This window comes from Amblyomma americanum, chromosome 6, assembly GCF_052857255.1.
Source record: "Amblyomma americanum isolate KBUSLIRL-KWMA chromosome 6, ASM5285725v1, whole genome shotgun sequence".
Lineage (NCBI taxonomy): Eukaryota > Metazoa > Arthropoda > Arachnida > Ixodida > Ixodidae > Amblyomma > Amblyomma americanum.
In genome coordinates this window covers 60,099,115-60,118,961 of record NC_135502.1, presented here as the reverse complement: position 1 = coordinate 60,118,961, position 19,847 = coordinate 60,099,115, and the positions used below count along the sequence as shown (strand labels likewise).

Below are 19,847 nucleotides of genomic sequence, written 5' to 3'. Positions count from 1 at the left end.
AAATAGAGCTCGAGTCAAAACACAAGAATTACACAAGGTTACCCATGTTAGCTGCATGCTCAGACATAGTAGCTGCTTTCCCCATTTAATGCTTGTCCTATGCTTGATGTAGAAATGGGCTTGGGCAGGCCATGTAATGTGAAGGCAAGATTACTGATGACCGTTAATGGTAACGGACTGGATTCCAAGAGAAGGCAAGCACAGCAGGGGCGACAGAAAGTTAGTAGTTGGGCAGATGAGATTAAAGGGACACTGAGGAGAAATTGAAGTTGGCTTGTATCCATAGAATAGCAGCTCCTGATCACAAAAACGCCACTCTTCCTGAAAACAAAGCTCTTGTAATGTAGAAAATAGCAAGAACCAAAATACAGGTATTGCCGCCACAGGCCAATCTCGCAAGTACAAGCGTGATGACTTCCTAGGACAAGAGGCGCCACCTTGGAGGAATTCTCTTTACTTCATGGATGTTACGAATCTCTGAGGCTTTCAAAGGAAGGTTGCACACCGCACCGCTACCGGCAGAAATCACGGAGTCTGCGTTTACGTCACGATTCACGTCACTCCGTTCTGTGACGTCATAAGAGTTGCCGTGGCGTCATAAGAGTTCCCTGAGTTTGAATCAGAGGGGCGGGAAAAACTTTTTCAACTTCGAATCCAAATTTCTTTGAAATAAATGCATCTTTCGCGCCCGGACAAGCGGCAACAAAATCATGAAATGCCGAGCTATCAGATTTTGCTAACAAAAAAAATTGATAGAGTTCTCCTCAGTGTCCCTTTAAGAAGTTTGCAGGGATACGGTGGCCACAGCTGGCACAGGACAAGGTTAATTGGAGAGATATGGGAGAGGCCTTTGCCCTGCAGTGGGCATAGTCAGGGTGATGATGATGATGTCACTGTGATTTGCAAATGTGTGAGCAGTGAAAGAAAAAAATCGTGTTATGGGCCTCCTTTCTCATGAGAGTTAGCCACTGGGTGAGAAGAAAAGATGAAAATTTGCAAAATGTGTTCGTGCTATATACGTTCATATCACTGTGACAGGACTTGCAGATTTCGATTGCTGCCTGACTCATTCAGGAACATGGCAGTTTTAAGACAGTCTCTTGACAATAGACATACAGTGCATGCAGTTCAGCAATGTGTCGGTTCTTTTCTTTTGAATTCATCTAAGTTTATGGTACGTATATGTTATGACAGGTACATATATGGACGTGTCGCACTTTAATGTAAAACTACATAAGTGAATAAACTGAATTGCTTTTTTCAAATACCAGTTAAATATTGTGACACTAACATTTGATTTGTAATGAGTAAAATTATTGGAAAAAATTGGCTGGAATGTAATATATGCATACTGAGACTGATAGTGCAACATGCATTAGAACAAGAACTTAAGGAAGTTTAAACAAATGTGCAAAAGGTACTGAAGTGTCAGGTTTTTTTCTTTGGACAGCTTTCTTGGTCTAGAACTTATGGAAGGTCCAGTTCTGTGTGGCTAAATCTTGTTTATGTCCCACAAAGGACCTCAGCACCATGCCTGTAACCCACCCACCTTGCACTGCACAGTTGCGTGTCTTGCGACAAGTGAAAAAGGTTCCTGTGGAAGCCACAAGAGCAGACTCCATAGAGAAGATCGACACACGGCTTCGGCAGCCTGCGGCTGTGGATCCACCTCCGCCTCAACCACCTCCCGAAACTGCAGCACCCGTCATCACTGCGCCACCTCTATCCGAGCCGGCACCAGCCAAGGATCTCCTGAACGAGCAGCCGAAGACGACTGTGACGCCCGCTGCCCCCAGTCAAGTTCAGAATCAAGAACCTTCAGTCGTTTCTGAAATGGATGGGACACCACCATCGCTTTCTCTGCACCGTCCCGTCGCGAAGGGAGCTGCGGTGGCAGTGTCAGCAGCCGAATCTCAGGAGCAGCCAGTCAGGGTTCAGGTGGGCGCTGTCAGCGGCTTCCGTCGTTTCTGGACAGGGATGCATCTGCTGAGGCTTGGCCTGCGAGGCTTGCACTGTCCGTCCTCCTCCAGCACTCCTGAAGACGCTGCGCCGCGCTGCTGGGCTTGCATGAGACTGCTTGGCTGCTGCACCTTCGTGAATGAACATTTGCCTGAAGACTTTCTGCCCTTCTCTGCTTTGCACTTGGCTTGCATGCTGTCCATGCGCAAGGCAAAAGCAGTGCTTGTTGTGCGGATGCACCTGCTCTGAGTGTGTGGCTAAGTGCTTGAAAACATTGAGAGCCGTATCTATGTGTTTTTTGTTTTAAGGTTTGTATTTTTAGCATCAGAAGTCGAGCCTCGGGCACTCTTTCTGCTGTGTAAAGATTTTTATTGTTCTACTGTTGTCCCACTTCTTTTTTTGTGCACGGTCCGATCACTGTTTGATTTTCCCCAAAGCACATATTATTTGTTCACGAAGATTACAAGATTTTCTTCAAATCTCTTAATGTTTTTGTTTGTGAAGGTTATTCTGGGGTGGCTTCTACTTTCTATGAGGTTAAAGAATGCATGGACTAGGGAAGCCTATTTTTTGCTATTTATTATGCTTATCACTTTACCTTTCTTCAGCCTTGCACCTTGTTGATTCTGCTGTTTGTTTGTAACGATATATGCTGTGGTGTTTAGGCAATTTACAAGGTTTGAACGGTTTACTGTGTGTACAGGTGCGGCTAGAATAATACGGAGCACACTTCTCCGTTTATGTAAAGAAGATACGAAGGTTTCTTGCATTTGCATACATCACCAGCAAAATTTGGTAGCATGTAGATTAAATATCTCCAGATTTTTGCTAGGTAAGGAGTAAGAGGAGTTTGATTGCTGAAGCTTTCTTCGTATTAATTATAGGTGCTGCTATACCTCTGCATTTGTCGTATCCTTGATGTGATCTTTATGCTAATGTGTCTAATTATCCAGGACGATGTGGTCGGCAGTGGAGAAATGCATGCCACTGGAGATCTCAAGGAAGATGGCTTTGAAAAGTCTGCAGCCGAAGGTAACCAGCCGTTTGGTGCTCATTACTTGACATGTGTTAGTTTGAAGTGTAAGACTGGTACCAGTCATAAAGCGTAACTTCGCTTTGTTCTTTCATGAACATTGGTGCAGTCTGTGTAGATTGGCTAAAGAGAACTTGACGTTTATGCATAAAACTGTTACAGATTAACCAGTCTGTCTTGTCACGTTGAGATGTTCCCAGAATATTACCAAAACTGTGCATGATATGAGGCCAGGAGAGATGCTGTATAGGAGCTCAATATATCAAGTTAAACACAGGCAGAAAAACCCTTTTTAGCAACCTGGATTTGTAGTCCTAAAAAAAACTGTTTGCTGTGTTGCAAGGGCCTTGTGTTCAGTATGCCACCCTATGAATGTTGTTATTTTGGAAGATATCTGCCTAAGTGTACAACAAGAGTGGAGGAATTGAAAATACAGTGTCCAGTCATTCCAGCTTTCTTCAATCAAATACCGCCAGTATCCTTCGACTAGCGCCTCTGGGAGTAACACCACTCCTACCATAGCTTCATCTGGCGGCCATTGCCCCTGATAACCCTGCTGTCGCCACCATTGTGAATGGCAGTTGCTTTTCGAAAGCGTACTGTAAATGAAAAAGATGCTGCAAGAAATTTGGGAGAGCATACTTTGCGCCTTGTGCGTTAGCGCTACGTGCTACATTCGCTTCTTTTACTCGCCCAGAACGATACCAGTGACATATTGCTATGAAACCAGTGAATGGCGATGATGCGGACGAAGTTGTGTGTGCTTGGCGTATGCTCTGAATCTTGGCGCGTGACCAAATCTATCACGGCGGCCTGTGCCTTGTGCTCGTGCCTTGTTTTGTGTGGTTCTACACACTGCGACTGCCTTCTACCCCGCAACATCGTGGTGGAGGTGCGGGGTGGTATTAACCTCCGCGCCCTGGCCCGTTGCTCACGGAACACACGCCTATTGCCTGCCGATTGTGTTAACTTGTCGCACTTGAGGGGAGACAGGCTTCTACAGGATGCCGCTGTTATGGTTATTGTGCAGTAAACTACACACCAGATATCAGCATATAGGTTTGTCATCATGCCTATGGATTAATGGCTCCGCTATATTTGTGTTCCTTGTCATGCTTAATTATTTCAGTTATGGATTAAATGCACAAAGTACCCATGAATGTAGCGGTAATGTGACAGATGAAAACTGTATTGCTCTTCTTTGTTTCTATGCAGCTTCACTGTGATAGATACTAATTTATTACCTTATTCCCCTAAAGGAATAAAGAATTCCCCTAATTGACTTGTATTGGATTGCTCCACACAGAACTGTGCATGCATGAAAGTGTACCTATTAATGTATCAAGATAGCAGGCGCATGTGCTCTTTTGGAATCAGCATTGTGCTAAGGAATCGAATTGATAGCAGTGCAAATAATTTGTGATGGGCATTACAAAACAATTTAAATTTCTTTATCTTTGCTTGCATGTCAGAACTGAAATGTGCACAGAGGTCATTGCACACTACATACCGTATTTACACGATTGTAAGTCGACTCGAATGTAAATCGACCCCCCACATCTCATTTCAGAACAAAAAAAAAAACTTAGAGGTCGTTGACGCTTCGTCTTTAATAAAAGAACGCGATAGCACTATCCTGCGGCCTCCGCTTATCGCCAGCCGCTATCAGCTGTCGTGCGCAAGCGTGCCCGTAGGCACATTCCAAAACGAAAATGTATTAGTCACTGGACTACTCGTCCACACTTGCGCCATCGTCCTCTCTAGCGCTGCCGTCGTGATCGCTGCTGCGGTTTCACAGCTCGTCGTTCCAACATCGTCGTGCAGCGAAATCCCTCACTTCACAAACAACCACATCACGAGATCGCATGGAACAGCTGAAAATTTTGCCTACTGCAGCTGCTACTCCTGTATCACCCGCTGCGAACGTGGAACTTGCGGCCCGGAGCGCAGTTCATTTCTTCGGCGTAAAGAATGACAGCCATCTTGAACGTAGTCGTGAATGAACGCCGGTCGCTTACCGGACCCGGAGCACAAATGACGAATGACAAAGCACTACATTAAAAACGCATGAAATACGGCCGGCAGTAGTCAATTGCGTCAGAGCCAAACAGAAACGCGTGAGCGACATCGGCTCTTCTGTCGGCTACCAACAGTTGCCAATGCTGCTACGGTTCCGAATGGCGGTGCAGCCGCGATTGGAAGAGCGTCCCTTCCATCAACTATCGATGCTCCCTTAAGCGCCAAGTGCGCAATTGAAAGTAAACAAACAAAAAAAACTTGGACGACGCCTATTAAGAGCAGAACGCGAATTTGTTCAGAGGGGTAGAAACTTGGGCTTGTTGGTACATTTTCAAGGGTAGACTTGGTAGCGCAAAAAAAACACAGGGACACAGAAAGACAACACCACAAAGCGCTAACTTCCAACATAAGATTTACTTCGTGAAAGACGGGTGGTTTTTATACTGACTTATCATGCACTACTATCAGACCACCGCTAGCACCGCATATCAGACAAATATAGGATCTCCTTTGGCAACAGAGCAACTGAAGGACAACTTACACAATCATCATCCAACAAAGAAATCCATTCCGCTTCAATTATCTCTCTAGTTAAGCGGTTTTTATGCATTTTCAAGACCACACATTTTTTTAGGAGTGGTACGCAATGACACACACGGCAGTGGGCTGACAAACATTTTCCACGCATATCACATCACGCCCATGTTCCCGAAGCCTGTCATTCAGGCATCTGCCTGTTTGCCCTACATACTGTTTGCCACAGGAAAGGGGTATCTGATACACAACATTTTCATTGCAGTCAATACATTTGTTTTTTTTTTCTTAGTACAGCCAACCGTCTTTTTGGATTTTGTCAAATTTTTTGTGCACAAATAACTTAACTTTTTAGGGGCTGAAAAAACCACCCTGGCTCCCGAACGCTGCGCTATTTTTTTAAGATTATGGGAAAGCCGATGAAAGTAAGGAATAACTGCTACTTTCTCTTTCCTAAGCGTAGCCTCTTGAGTGTCTTGCGTTTTTTTCCGGCAGAAGTTCTTTAAAACGCCTTCCGCTACTGAAACCAGAACATGGGAAGGGTAACCGGTGTTTTCCAACCGCTTGCACTGCTGTGAAAAACTTTCATGCATGAGGTGCGGACAGGACTTCACTAGAGAATTAACAAAAGAAATGTGAACAATGGAACGTTTTACGAGTTTCGAGTGTGCTGAATGAAAAGGTAATAAAGGTTTTTCACCTCGAGCTTTAAACAACCAGCAAGTCCGATCATGATGTAGTATAATGTTGATGTCAAGGAATTTGATTACCCCCTTTTCAGGTAGTTCAAACGTTAGTTCTAGAGGACGGAAATGGTTACGGAACGAAGTGAGGACATTACGAACATCATCCTTGAAGGAACCGTCATTTCTGTTAAGTACAATAAGAAAATCATCCACATATCTAAAAATCTTGATGACATTGGTATCTTTTACTATATCCGCAAAAGACCTGTCCAACTGAGCTAAAAACAAGTCGCTAAGGATGGGTGCTATGCAAGAACCTATGCAAATGCCTTCTTGTTGAAGATGTGGTTTTTCGTCCCACACTATGAATGTAGACTTAAGATAAAATTTTAAAAGTTCTAGAAAACCATTTACCGAGATGCCAGAAGCATTTTGAAAGGCAATAGGTCCGTACTGATCAATACAATCTTCAACACACGATAACAAAGCTTCATGCGGAATGGAATAATAAAGATCCTTTATGTGAACCGAAAAAACAGAAAGGCCATGTGCCTCATGTGACTTGAAAAAATCTAAAACCTGCTCAGAATTTCGGACAAGGAATGGATCTTGAATGGATAACATTTTCAGATTTTCTTGTAACAAAAGGGCAACAGATTTTTGCCATGTACCATTCTCTGATACAATAACTCTAAAAGGAACATCAGTTTTATGGGTCTTTGCATTGAAGAAAGCCTGAAGGAAGTCTTTTTTACAATCAGTAATTTCTTTAAGAACCGCCCCAAGGTTCAACCTAGTACACATTTTCTTCGCTTCGGCTTTTATCTTTGAAATTTTTACATTTGGATAGCAATTAAAGGCGGAGGACACAGCTTCACATGCTTTCTTATGAAAGAGCCCAGAAGGAAATACAGCAAATCCTCCTTCTTTGTCTGCAGGAAGGAGGCACAATGAATGATGTTCTAGGTAAGACTTAGTTCGATTTACGGAAAGTCTTGAAGGCTGTAACTTACATCGCCGTAAGGTGTCGACGCCTGCAGAAACACATCGGTCTGCCTCATGCTCGGGGATGATACGAGAAATCTGATGAACGAACATGAGCCGCTCCGCTGAAGACGATCTTGGCTCCAGAGCAAACTTAGGTCCCAACGACAGAACAGATTTCACATGTTCAGGAAGATCCAGTCCTTGTGGCGTATAGACGACACACCGAGGTGAACGTGACAATGTCAAGCTGTCCTCTGAGGTAGTCCAGTTGTCGCTGCCAAATGAAGTCCGTAGTCTGGCTGACAAGCCGCTGGCACTCTCGTAACGTCTTCCCTGCTGTGAAAGGGCTTGACCTTTTGTGAACCAAAAGGTGGAGATATTCCCTGTAAAGGCGAGCTAGACGAAACGACTCACCCTTTCCGTAAATCGAACTAAGTCTTACCTAGAACATCATTCATTGTGCCTCCTTCCTGCAGACAAAGAAGGAGGATTTACTGTATTTCCTTCTGGGCTCTTTCATAAGAAAGCATGTGAAGCTGTGTCTTCCGCCTTTAATTGCTATCCAAATGTAAAAATTTCAAAGATAAAAGCCGAAGCGAAGAAAATGTGTACTAGGTTGAACCTTGGGGCGGTTCTTAAAGGAATTACTGATTGTTGCCCTTTTGTTACAAGAAAATCTGAAAATGTTATCCATTCAAGATCCATTCCTTGTCCGAAATTCTGAGCAGGTTTTAGATTTTTTCAAGTCACATGAGGCACATGGCCTTTCTGTTTTTTCGGTTCACATAAAGGATCTTTATTATTCCATTCCGCATGAAGCTTTGTTATCGTGTGTTGAAGATTGTATTGATCAGTACGGACCTATTGCCTTTCAAAATGCTTCTGGCATCTCGGTAAATGGTTTTCTAGAACTTTTAAAATTTTATCTTAAGTCTACATTCATAGTGTGGGACGAAAAACCACATCTTCAACAAGAAGGCATTTGCATAGGTTCTTGCATAGCACCCATCCTTAGCGACTTGTTTTTAGCTCAGTTGGACAGGTCTTTTGCGGATATAGTAAAAGATACCAATGTCATCAAGATTTTTAGATATGTGGATGATTTTCTTATTGTACTTAACAGAAATGACGGTTCCTTCAAGGATGATGTTCGTAATGTCCTCACTTCGTTCCGTAACCATTTCCGTCCTCTAGAACTAATGTTTGAACTACCTGAAAAGGGGGTAATCAAATTCCTTGACATCAACATTATACTACATCATGATCGGACTTGCTGGTTGTTTAAAGCTCGAGGTGAAAAACCTTTATTACCTTTTCATTCAGCACACTCGAAACACGTAAAACGTTCCATTGTTCACATTTCTTTTGTTAATTCTCTAGTGAAGTCCTGTCCGCACCTCATGCATGAAAGTTTTTCACAGCAGTGCAAGCGGTTGGAAAACACCGGTTACCCTTCCCATGTTCTGGTTTCAGTAGCGGAAGGCGTTTTAAAGAACTTCTGCCGGAAAAAAACGCAGGACACTCAAGAGGCTATGCTTAGGGAAGAGAAAGTAGCAGTTATTCCTTACTTTCATCTGCTTTCCCATAATCTTAAATAGCGCAGCGTTCGGGAGCCAGGGTGGTTTTTTCAGCCCCTAAAAAGTTTAGTTATTTGTGCACAAAAAATTTGACAAAATCTAAAAAGACTGTTGGCTGTACTAAGAAACATAAAAACAAATGTGTTGACTGCATTGAAAATGTTGTGTATCAGATACCCCTTTCCTGTGGCAAACAGTATGTAGGGCAAATAGGCAGATGCCTGAATAACAGGTTTCGGTAACATGGGCGTGATGTAAGTGATATGCGTGGAAAAGGTTTGTCAGCCCACTGCCGTGTGTGTCATTGCGTACCACTCCTAAAAAAATGTGTGGTCTTGAAAATGCACAAAAATCGCTTAACTAGAGAGATAATTGATGCGGAATGGATTTCTTTGTTGGATGATGATTGTGTAAGTTGTCCTTCAGTTGCTCTGTTGCCAAAGGAGATCCTATATTTGTCTGATATGCGGTGCTAGCGGTGGTCTGATAGTAGTGCATGATAAGTCAGTATAAAAACCACCCGTCTTTCACGAAATAAATCTTATGTTGGAAGTTAGCGCTTTGTGGTGTTGTCTTTCTGTGTCCCTGTGTTTTTTTGCGCTACCAAGTCTACCCGCGAATTTGTTATCGGGCCACTGCCGCCTATCAGCAGACGCAATCTGCAGCCACGTGTAAGGAGTGGGCTGGTGCCGGTTTGCTGCTTATCGACGGCCACCATCGGCCGCCACTCGCGGGGTGGGGATGCCGGTTCTGGGCGTTGACGTAGCAGCTGCTCAAGGCCAGAAACAAGGGCGATGCGACGGAGCCGCACAGCAAAGATGCAACCATGCTGTAGCATGCCTGATACCTTGTTTGTCTCGCCTTTATTTATGGTGTGACGCTTTGGTTTCGATTTTAAGTTGACCCCCCCCCACCTCAGATTTTCAAATTTTGAAAAATAGGTCGACTTACAATCATGTAAGTAGTCAAATTCCTGGATGCAGGCTTTGATTGCAGTAATACAGTGCAATTGCGGGCTGTTGTTACTTGAAAATGTCTCTGGCCACCTGTACTGCAAAGCATGCTTGTGTAAAAGTGCACATATTGGCATGGCAAAATGACAGGCATATGTGCTTAGTTGAAGTGCTGCACAAGAGATAAAAATGAATGACTCAAGTGAGAAGGCTGCAGAAGTCTTTTAGAGAGCACAGAGGCGAGGGGAGTGACAAACTGTGATGCAGCTACAGTGCTGGATGAAGTCTCGGCAAAGCTGCTGGAAGAGCTGAGCCCCAAGCCTCCCGAGCTAGAGACAGACCCCGAGATGCAGCAGCTGCGCCGCGAGGAGCTGGAACTGATCATCCAGCAGGAGGAGCTGCTCTCGCTGGGTGACGAGCTCCGGCGCAAGATAGCGGCCGAACGCACCGAGGCAGAGCGCCTGCGCAGTGAGATTGCCGAGTACCAGAAGCTGGCCAAGTGAGTGCTTTAGCCACTGGAAAGCCAGGCATACCATTTACCTAACCATCCCCTCCCCCTCTTTTTTATTTTTTTTTTATAATCCTCTTTCTATGCCATGAGGCAATAAGCACCTTCAAAAAGGGGACGGGGTGGTGAAGGCAGGCATCTAAAGTCCAGCCACTGTGTGTACACCTTGTGCTAGTTATTGGTGCTGGCCGAGGGGCAGACTGCGTACATCACCATCTGAGATTATGGCAGTCGCTCGTACACTCCTTTCTGTTCTGTCAACCTTTTCAACGGCACTCGCCATTTCTGTTCGAAAACATTTTCTGCCTGAATAAAGATAGTTAAGTTCTTGAAATGTGAAACATGCACTGGTTAACTTTCTAAAATCTAAAATTGCTTAAAAAGAGTTATAGGAGGAGAAAGGAACTTGAGGGACCATGCAATCGCTTATTTTCTTTGTAGAAGGAAATGCAAGAAATCCAGAATAAAGCAATGAAAAAATTGCTCTATTTGACAGTGTTGACGCGTGTACTGCCAGTTTCATTGTTTAAGAAATTTTTTTTTACTGTGTTAGCTTGGTAACCTTAAAGATTTCCCAAACGTAATATGAATGTAAGTGCTGAATCCTTCTGAGGCAAAAAAATATAACTGCTAGGTGGAGCACACTTCTGGAGAAAGGCATGAATTTACATGAAACTCGATCTGTGCATGTTTCTGTACAACAGCATCTTGATGCTGTAGTGGTGCAAGCTTGCTACTGTGCTGTTGCGCTTGTCTTGAACTAGTTTCATCATGGTGTCTATTGGCACAGCCTGTCACAAATGGGGTACTGAAGAGGGCAGTTTGGAGAGCAACAAATTTTCCTGCTTTCAGTACTCTTGATAGCTTTACTGACCTATATTTTGCATGGTGCTGATTGAAATGGTCCAAATGCTGTAGGGGCATTATAATGATTATGTTGTGGTGTAGTCGTGCTGTTCCACAGCACTCTGGCTTCACAGCCGACGTGTTAACTGAGGACAACTTGATCCAATAGCTATTCTTAGTAAAGATCAGTTGTTTGGCTCTATCTTCTTATGTCGATGTTTGTTTGGTAGCAGAAGAAGCATTCATCTCTGTGAAAATTGGGTTTAAAAATTTTCTACCCATTTTGTTAAAAAAAAGAGAAGTTAATGAAGTCAGAATTATGCAATGTACAGGGAATGTGCATCTTTGTGTGCTGGTTTTAAATATGTCGTTCCATTTCATGTAAAACAAGTCCTTGTGCACTTATGCTATATGTTATGCAGGCCTTTTGGCGAGAGCATTTAAGAAATTTTGCTGCAGGGAACTTGCTGACATGCTTGCCATTGGTTTGTCTTGACATCAAGGAATGCAGTAAGGGTAAAATTATCATCCTGCCTGTCGTAGAAGTTGAGTTGTGGGGTTCTGAAGTCGAGATTTCTGAATGGGAAGAAAAGTTTGGATTCCTGTTCCTGGAATGACAACTTGAAAACTCTAACTCAAGTTTTATGAGACAGTGTATATAGCTCGTTCGATCGAAAGGCTGTCACCATGACCTGTGGTCATGTGGTACAGGCGGTCATGGGAGAAAGTGCTTTTGAATGGTGTGGAGCAGCTGTTGCTCTCAATTCGCGTCTTGACAGGTGGCAAAACCTGAAAGCTGTCTTTCCTTAATACAAAACAAAAATTAATGAATGGAGAGGAAGAGGAAAAAAAAAAAACATTTTTTACAGGCCCTCAGTTCAGGACTGTCTGATGAGAAAGGCATAGATGTGGAAGTCAGGAGGTGGTGCTCCTGCGGATCAATCTGGCATCGGCTAATGCGATAATGGAGGGCATGTCCCCAACATGAGGAACCCCCTCTCTTCTCTCCTTATATGGAGGGATGGTTAGACGGCAGGGCAGAACCAGTACCGGTACTCATTGTTAGGGTAGCCGAAGCAGTGAGCGTTATGTTTGCAAGCACTCTTAGGCTTGACACACTGTGATATATATTAGAAGACAGTGTAGCAGAGAAAGCAGTAACGACTTGTTCATATAAATAATCCCTTCACTACAGGTTCCCTCATAGCCTGAGTTGCTTTGGGAAATTAAACCCCTATAAACCATAAATATTCCATATATGGCTTGCTGATTAAAGCAGCACTGAGGACAACTCCGTGCAATTCTTGTTCTTAGTAAAGTTCTGGTGTTCTGGCTTTTTTTTTTGCTTTTTTGAAGTTTGTTTTGAAGCAAAAGTTGCGTTCGTTGCTTAGAAATTTGGAATTGAAAATCTAAATTTCCCTACCGCTTGATTGAAACTTGTGACGTTGGTGATGATGAGACTATTATGGACTCCTGTAATCACTGGTTGGAGGTGGATAGGTGTGGTTTAACCTTGGGAATCTGCATAAAAGGCATTGACACCATTGCAGTTTGCTTTTTGATGCATTGCTTTTCGTTAATGTGTCTAACAACAATGTATAAGGCACCGCAGAATTTGCGATGGCGCTGGAATGGGCCACTTGTTTGGGCAGTGTAGTATTGCAAATTATCCATTCTGTTTTGGTATGCTCTGTTCTTGCAGAATACTTTAGTAAATGCAGTGGTACTGGCAGTGCTAAGCTTCCAACAGCAGTGAGAATTGCTGCTGAGAATTAGCATACACAGGGGCAATGGTGATTAAGGGATAGAATCATTTACTTATAGCTGAACTGTTCAATTGCATAAGTGTTGTATAGTTTCATGTTTGCCTGTGTTTGATTTTATGCTTGGGCTTCCTAAAATAAAAATAAATGCCTTTCTTAAGTTGATTAGCAAATTCTGCAGCATTTTGTGATGGTAACTAGACAGCTTACTCAGTGTGAAGTGGACATATGCTGAGAAGTATGGCTATTTGGGCATTCTCCACCTCCAACAAGCTTGCGATGTCGGGCAGAAAAGTCAGTCAAGAAGCTAAGAAACAGCCATGCTTAACACAACCTGGATGTCAATTCGTGAACTGCATACCCAATGTGGTGTGTAACATCCCATTGTCCTATGGATGATTCCATATTCTCATCAGACCCGAGCAAAAGCTCAGCTTTTCAGCGTTAACCAATATACAATTCTCCGTTCTGAGTGTTTCCATGAGTGTGCACAAGTTTCGCACTCATAGCTATTAATAGTTCTTCCTCTACGAGTTTTCTCCGCGCTTTGTGCTTTGTGTCTCTGTGCCTACAGAAACATGCAACAGTGTCTTCTGATATACCTGTATTTAGTTAAATATATCTAAATCAAAATTACAAATAATCGCATGGTAAAGCGCGGGAGGTATTTTGTGGCTGGAAACGGGGCACTCATTTAGAGCAACCAACTTCGAAGGGTCCTCAAAATGCCCCTATTGTTACTGAGTTCTTGAAAAACTGGCTGCATGGCAGTACAGTGAGTACTCTTAATTCCAGCTACAGTTGGACTGCAGAAATGGTGCATTTTTGTTTTAATGTCATAAAAGACAAATGCAAAGTTTGACGAGCACGTAGGGCGAACTGAAAGATGCATCGAGCAATTATTAGAGCTCCTGACGTTACTGAAGCATGGCACGGGCAGCCACTTGGCCGCATGCTGCAGCAAACGTGGTCATGTTTGCACACCGTTTTTCAATCAGTGCAAGATCCTGAACGCAAGATCAGTGCAGGATCCTGAAGATCCTGAGTGCAAGATCGTTGCTACGAACAGAAGGTTTGAGAGGGTTACAAGCCATTTTGCATTCTTTGTCTCTACTTGTCAGGGCGATACCAGTGTCGCTTCAACCAGTCCTAGGCTCGGACGAGAGAATCAGTGGCCGATTATGGGCAGTAGTGCCAGGGGATGATATGCTGCCTTGAGCCAGCCAGAACAGACTAGCGCGAGGCGGGAGCCCCACCAGGGCGCTGCTTGGTTTTGGCGTCATCGGCGGCCAGTGCCGCCTGTGCTGCATGCGACAGCGGTGTTGCTACTAGTACACCAACATTTTTGTTTTTTCTTTTTCTTCATCCATTTGTCTTCGTTCATATTCTGTGATTTGTATGTTTTCCTGATGTCACTCCATGCCCTATATACTATAAGAAGCTTGTATCAGCAGTCCCAAAAGCACTCGGTTGTTAGTGTGTGTGCTTTGTCTGCTGTCCTGTATCTTCTCGCCATTTCTTGTTCCTGAACAGACGGGTGTTTATGTGCCCTGCAGGCCCAATGTAAATGTTTTCTGTTTTTCTGCGAATGTACCTGTCAGACACTAATAGTAAAATTGTTTTTCTTTTATTACAGGTACAAGCAGTACTCTGTTGAATCAGCTGATGGTAGCAGCTCAGGAACAGAAGGAAGTGAGAGTGTATCCTTTTGGTTGATGGAATTAGTAGTTTTACTAGTTGGAGGCATGCTGAAATATGTGGTCCTGAAGAAACACCAGATGATTGAAAGAATTTTACAGCTTTTGTTTAAAATGTTTGCTTTTTCTTTTTTAAATGGTGACACATTTTAGCCAAAAGTTTTAATGCGACAAAAATGAAGTATTGTGCTCTTTTTCTACACTCAGTGTGTAACACTGTGAAAACTATGCAAGTAGTACACCTGTAAAAACCATAGACAAGTGATTTCAAATTCAGAAGTCAAAGCTAGGGTGCAGAGGCCCAGTTCTCAACCATATGGACCAAACTATTTTTCTTCATTTTTTGGGAGGCGCAGCTGAACTGGTAGTTAGCCTGTCTTAGTTTCACATTGTCACAATGAACAGGATCAGTTCTTCTCCCAAATTTGACTTAATTGATGGATTCAGAACTTTAATTGACCTATAGACCTTTGTTTACTTGAAATGCTTTTTTTTCTTGATCTGTACTGACAATTGGTAGTGGGTGCAGTGCAGAAATACCTTGCAATACCAAATTGTTCCAAAATGAAATGTAAAGCATGGTTAGCATTGTTCATATGTGAAGTGAGGGTACACTCATCCATGCTTCAAGTATATGTGAGGACACATCTGTTCAGAATAGCACAGGGCGCTGGCATCACCTCATTTTTTACTCACGTGTGGCGTGGAATTGTGGTTATGGCGAGTAGCCCATGAGAGGGATGGTCAGCCTGCCTGAATGGCTGGCTACTACAGTGGCCTGGCGCTTGGCAAACTGGGCTGTCAATTAAGTGTGCTGGTTTTAGCAGCAGTGAAAAAAGTCAGGCGGAGGCAGAATGGAACGTAAAATAATTTAGCTTTTGTGTTGTGAAGATTTTCTCGAGAATAAGAGAGTTGTTTGTACAGGATATACAGTCAAGCCTGGATATATATCGAACCCGGATATTTCGAATTATTGGCTATATCAAACACATAGATTATCCCCTTGAAAATCCCATGTAAAAGTATGGGAAAGTCACGCAGAATATACTGAACCGCGTGCCACACCCCTGCCAGTGGGGCTTCTTCCAATGGCACTCTTCGGTCACTTTTGCGTGCGAGACGGTCGGCTGCTTGTCCTTGAGCTCCTGCTGGCAGCACTGCGGTTGGGTAACCACGTGGTCACGTGGACGTGGGGAGTGCTTCAGGGTGGCTTTCAATCTCGTACTAATTTTGTGTGCCGCGTTGCTGTCTCACAGTGAAGCCAACCTAACTAATGCCTAGTGGTAGCCCTTGCCCAATGTGCTTTGCTGCTGAAGGCATTATGGAAACCATATGTACCTGAGTTTCAATCAGACGGTATTATATTTATGCTGTACTGGTAACAGGATTGAAAGTCTTATGACAGGCGGTGGATAGACATAAAGAACTGTCCGTCGCTGCTTCGATGCGACGTAGGTTAGGCTAAGCAATGCCTAGCAAGCAGTGCGCTTCCAGCACGACATTGGGTGGGACGTTGCTGCAAGAAGCGCTTTGCTAACATGGGTGCAATGTATTCTTGCCTCCAAGTTACGCATAAGCTTGTCTATTGCCATTTTTTAAATATTGAAATATCAATGTATGTATCGGACTATTTTGCAATACCCTTCTGGGTTCAGTATATTCAGGTCGGACTGTATAATTTTTGCTTGGTCTGATCCTACAGTATGTCATGAAGTATTACTTGCGATGGATGACGCACTCATTCTGCAAGTTTAATGTAGCAGCGTGCAAAGATGTGCCAACTTTAGCAGCAAAGCATAAGTATGTTGTACATGGTTCCTGCTGCTAACACCACTCTCCTCAAAGCCGCGAAACAAAGGTGTCACTATTTGCACAAAGCACCGATAAGTGCTTTGATTGAGTGTCTTGCTGCAGAAAGCTACATTCTATTTTAGTTTCAATTTTTATCTTTCAAGCAGTTTAAGATCGGTTCTCTTGGCTTAAAAGCACGTACCTGACAGAGCCCCTAAAGGAGCTGACGTGACAGTGTCATGCTACAAGAATATCAGTAAAGGTGCTAAGTGGCATGAATAACAGCCTTGCTTTTTTTTTTTAGCCAGAGCTTTTGCCACACAAATGCACAGGTTACTTAAAGCAAAAAATGTCAAGTTTCAGTTCACAGAGGAGGATATATAGCAAGGCCACTATGAAATTGTCACAAGTTGTACAAATGTTTTGTGAAGCAAGCATCTTGTTCCTTAATCGAGTGTTTTTAGGAAGGAGAAGAGGAACTGAAGCAAGTTCTGGCTCAGCTTCTGGAGGAAAACAAGCAGCTCTCGGTAACAGGTTCTGTTTTTGCTCAGTGTAATGCAGGGTAGGACTATGTATCCGAGCAGAATTTCAGCCACATTTAGTAGACTTGGTGCTGCCATCCAAAATAAACCTAAAAAAAATCTTTACAAAGATTGAGAAGTTGTGTCGAAAACCTTGACGTTTGTTTCAAAAATGGTTGTGGCTCACGAGAAGATTCAAACAATGCTGTCCACCCTATTTCTGTCTGTAAATAATTAATTTTACTGAAACTGAAGAGTTTACTCTTCAGCGTTTACTAATTTTTGCACTCTCACTTTATTACTGCAGTTGGTCAAAAAGAAGCTAGGAAAATATATGTTACAAAGGAATGTTAAATGTTTTCAGCGTAGCTTTGGGAGCAAGAGTGCAGACTTGTATTTCTGGAACATATTTTCCACTTATGGGTGCAGCACTTTCGGTTGTGTATAAGTGTCTGAAGCAGCAGTTGAATGACTGAGGCCAGCAGAGTGCATGTATAGGTATTGTAAGTATGGAAAACCAGGTTATATGGCCAACTCATTAAATGTAAATTGGGGTTATTTACGAATGTGCACAAAACTGCACCCCAAGAACTATTGCATCATGACCTGTGAATGCAGGAACGAGCCATGGAGCTGGGCCAGAAGATCTTGAAGGAGAGGGAAGCCTGTGTGGAAATCAAAGTCAAGATGCGCCTCCTCCAGAACGACGCCAAAATGCTGAAAGTCTGACCTGGCCGGCTGGATCTCTTTTAGGAATTGAACAAGAGGCAGCGGTGCTGTCGGAATTATTTGTACTACTGCCAATGTCTCCCAAAAATTCATTCCACCAGCTCCTTTTGCCTTGCCCCCTCATTTTTGCATCACCATTTGCTGGGGATGATGGCGCCAGGAGGTTTGCAGCGAGGTGGCACAGGGGAGGGTCAAATTTTGTATAGGCTCGCCACGTTTGTGGCACTGCTCTTCACAAAGATAAAATAGGGAACAAAATATGATGAGAGTATCCCACGTTCACTTGCCAGCCACAACTGAATGCGGAGACTGATGGATTCACTAATGGATGCATTCAAGACATCCATTAGTGAATAAAATACTCTTCACAAGGGACTGTATAAAGTGTGTGGAAAGTTTTAAGTGTGGTGCCTGCTACCCCTTCACTCCACCTTGGCGCTGTCATTGCCATCTGCTCCACTGTGTCATGCAGTACCATTCATTTGTGTTTCTGGGTACCTCGTTAAACAACCCTGCAGAAGTGAAGGGTAAATAGTCCTTCTGATTGCATGGCTTGAGAAACAGGTGCTGTGGAGATTTTGTGCTTCTAAATTCATTTGCTTGGTGTAGGAGCCGTAATAGCACATATAGCAGGTGGCCCTGTGCACCACAAGCTTGAGTTTTGCATCAAAACAGCTGTAGCTGAAGGATGTGCACTGGGAAATTCCCAGCTGCTCTAATAAATAAAAAAAAAATGTAGTGGGGACTGCAACGAAGGGGCTTGATGCACTAAACACAGATCTTGCTGTGGAACCTTTTTAAGGGCAATACGGCTTTTATCAAATTTTTTATTGATGTTTTACATGAAACTTTTTACCATATTAGAAATAATTTTATGACCACTCTCACAAAATTTCACTCTTGTATCTCCAGAAAATTGTTTTCCAGTGTGTATATATTTTTACTCTGAATCTTGTAAAAAGGCTGCAGAGTTAAGATAATGAGGCAGAGGGCTGGTTCAACACTCGCTGCGTTCCTACTTCCGTGCTACAGGTCGAGGCATTCTTAGAATTTTTTTTTTTCTTAAGCACGAATTTTGGTTTGGAATTTTTGTTTTGTGATATAGTGTCTGTTGATGTATCTAGAGTGACAAGAAAATTTTATACAAAAAATTTTAAGTTCACAAATTTGAAGAACAAAATGTCTTGACCTGCACCATGGTCCTAGGAGTGCAACAAAACAAACGGTCAGAATAGAACAGTCGTTAAGAAATCTACTCCGTAAGGTGAAAATTAAGTAAAAAAGATCAATGGAGAAAAAATGCCATTGCTGGAGCATTTCCTTGCAATGCTGAGCTGCTGTGAATCACGAAATTTTTTTTAAGTACTTCCTTGATTTCAACAATGAAACTGGGATAGTATAAAAAACGCATATAAGAGGTTACAGTATTTAAAAAAAGAATCTATTTGGCCATTTTTTGGGATTTCAGAGCCATGTTCCCCCCTTTAACTGGAGAGCACAATAATAAGGTTGCCAATAGTCATGGAATTTACTCTGCACCATGCTCTTTGCACCATCCAAGAACATAGCACATTCTTCCTTTGTCATATTATGCAACAATATCATGACAGTGCCCTGTAAATGAAGTCAAGGCAACACTGGTACGGGTTGGAAGCATGAAGGGGGGGAGGGGGGGGGGACATTTTTTGTCTTCACAAGTTACCTACTTTGTTCATGTTTGTAAGTAACAAGAAACCTATAGTCCGTGCCCTGTCTCTCTCCAATGTTGTTTAGAATCCATAATGTGACATTTTAGCATGTGTATGCTATTCAGAAGCGGAATCTTTTCGTGTCCTGCTCATGTTTCAGGACTCTGCCTGAAAGGCCCCATGATGGTACATGCAGTATGGAGCACGTAGCAAACACAAGCGGTGGGAACCCTGCACCTGCATGCCCATACCAACATTCTATCGCTGTTATGCATCTCTGGCCGTGCACAAAACTTCAGCTATATGGCAGCTTGTGCAACTGCATTTATTTATTAGCATTTTCAAGTGATCTGAGATGTGGAAGGGTTGTGAGCATTGGATCTTGCTAGCTCTGCCACTTTTTTTGCAGAGGCACTTTTTCGACAGCTTAGAAGGTGTCAAACTCTGTAGCAAGATATTTTCTTCAAAACACTTGTTTGTTGAGAGTGCATATAGTTTATGATAGACGGGATGTTAATAAAAGCTGTGTTGGCTAGTATTTTGTCAAAATGTGGTT

General features: G+C 43.0%; 1 protein-coding gene across 2 annotated transcripts in view; it reads left to right on the top strand.

Annotated features, from left to right (window-relative positions):
* Rlip (Ral interacting protein) overlaps positions 1–19,829 on the top strand; it is a 38,596-nt gene extending 18,767 nt beyond the window's left edge. Inside the window, exons 10-15 of one of the 2 annotated variants that reach the window (XM_077627117.1) lie at positions 1,564–1,938; positions 2,913–2,991; positions 10,016–10,247; positions 14,502–14,565; positions 16,818–16,880; positions 17,493–19,829. In XM_077627117.1, coding sequence (XP_077483243.1) covers positions 1,564–1,938; positions 2,913–2,991; positions 10,016–10,247; positions 14,502–14,565; positions 16,818–16,880; positions 17,493–17,603 — 924 coding nt within the window. In that variant the 3' untranslated portion in view covers positions 17,604–19,829. The remainder of the gene's footprint in view (positions 1–1,563; positions 1,939–2,912; positions 2,992–10,015; positions 10,248–14,501; positions 14,566–16,817; positions 16,881–17,492) is intronic. The other variant, XM_077627118.1, reaches the window with a different exon arrangement.
* The last annotated feature ends 18 nt before the right edge of the window (positions 19,830–19,847 follow it).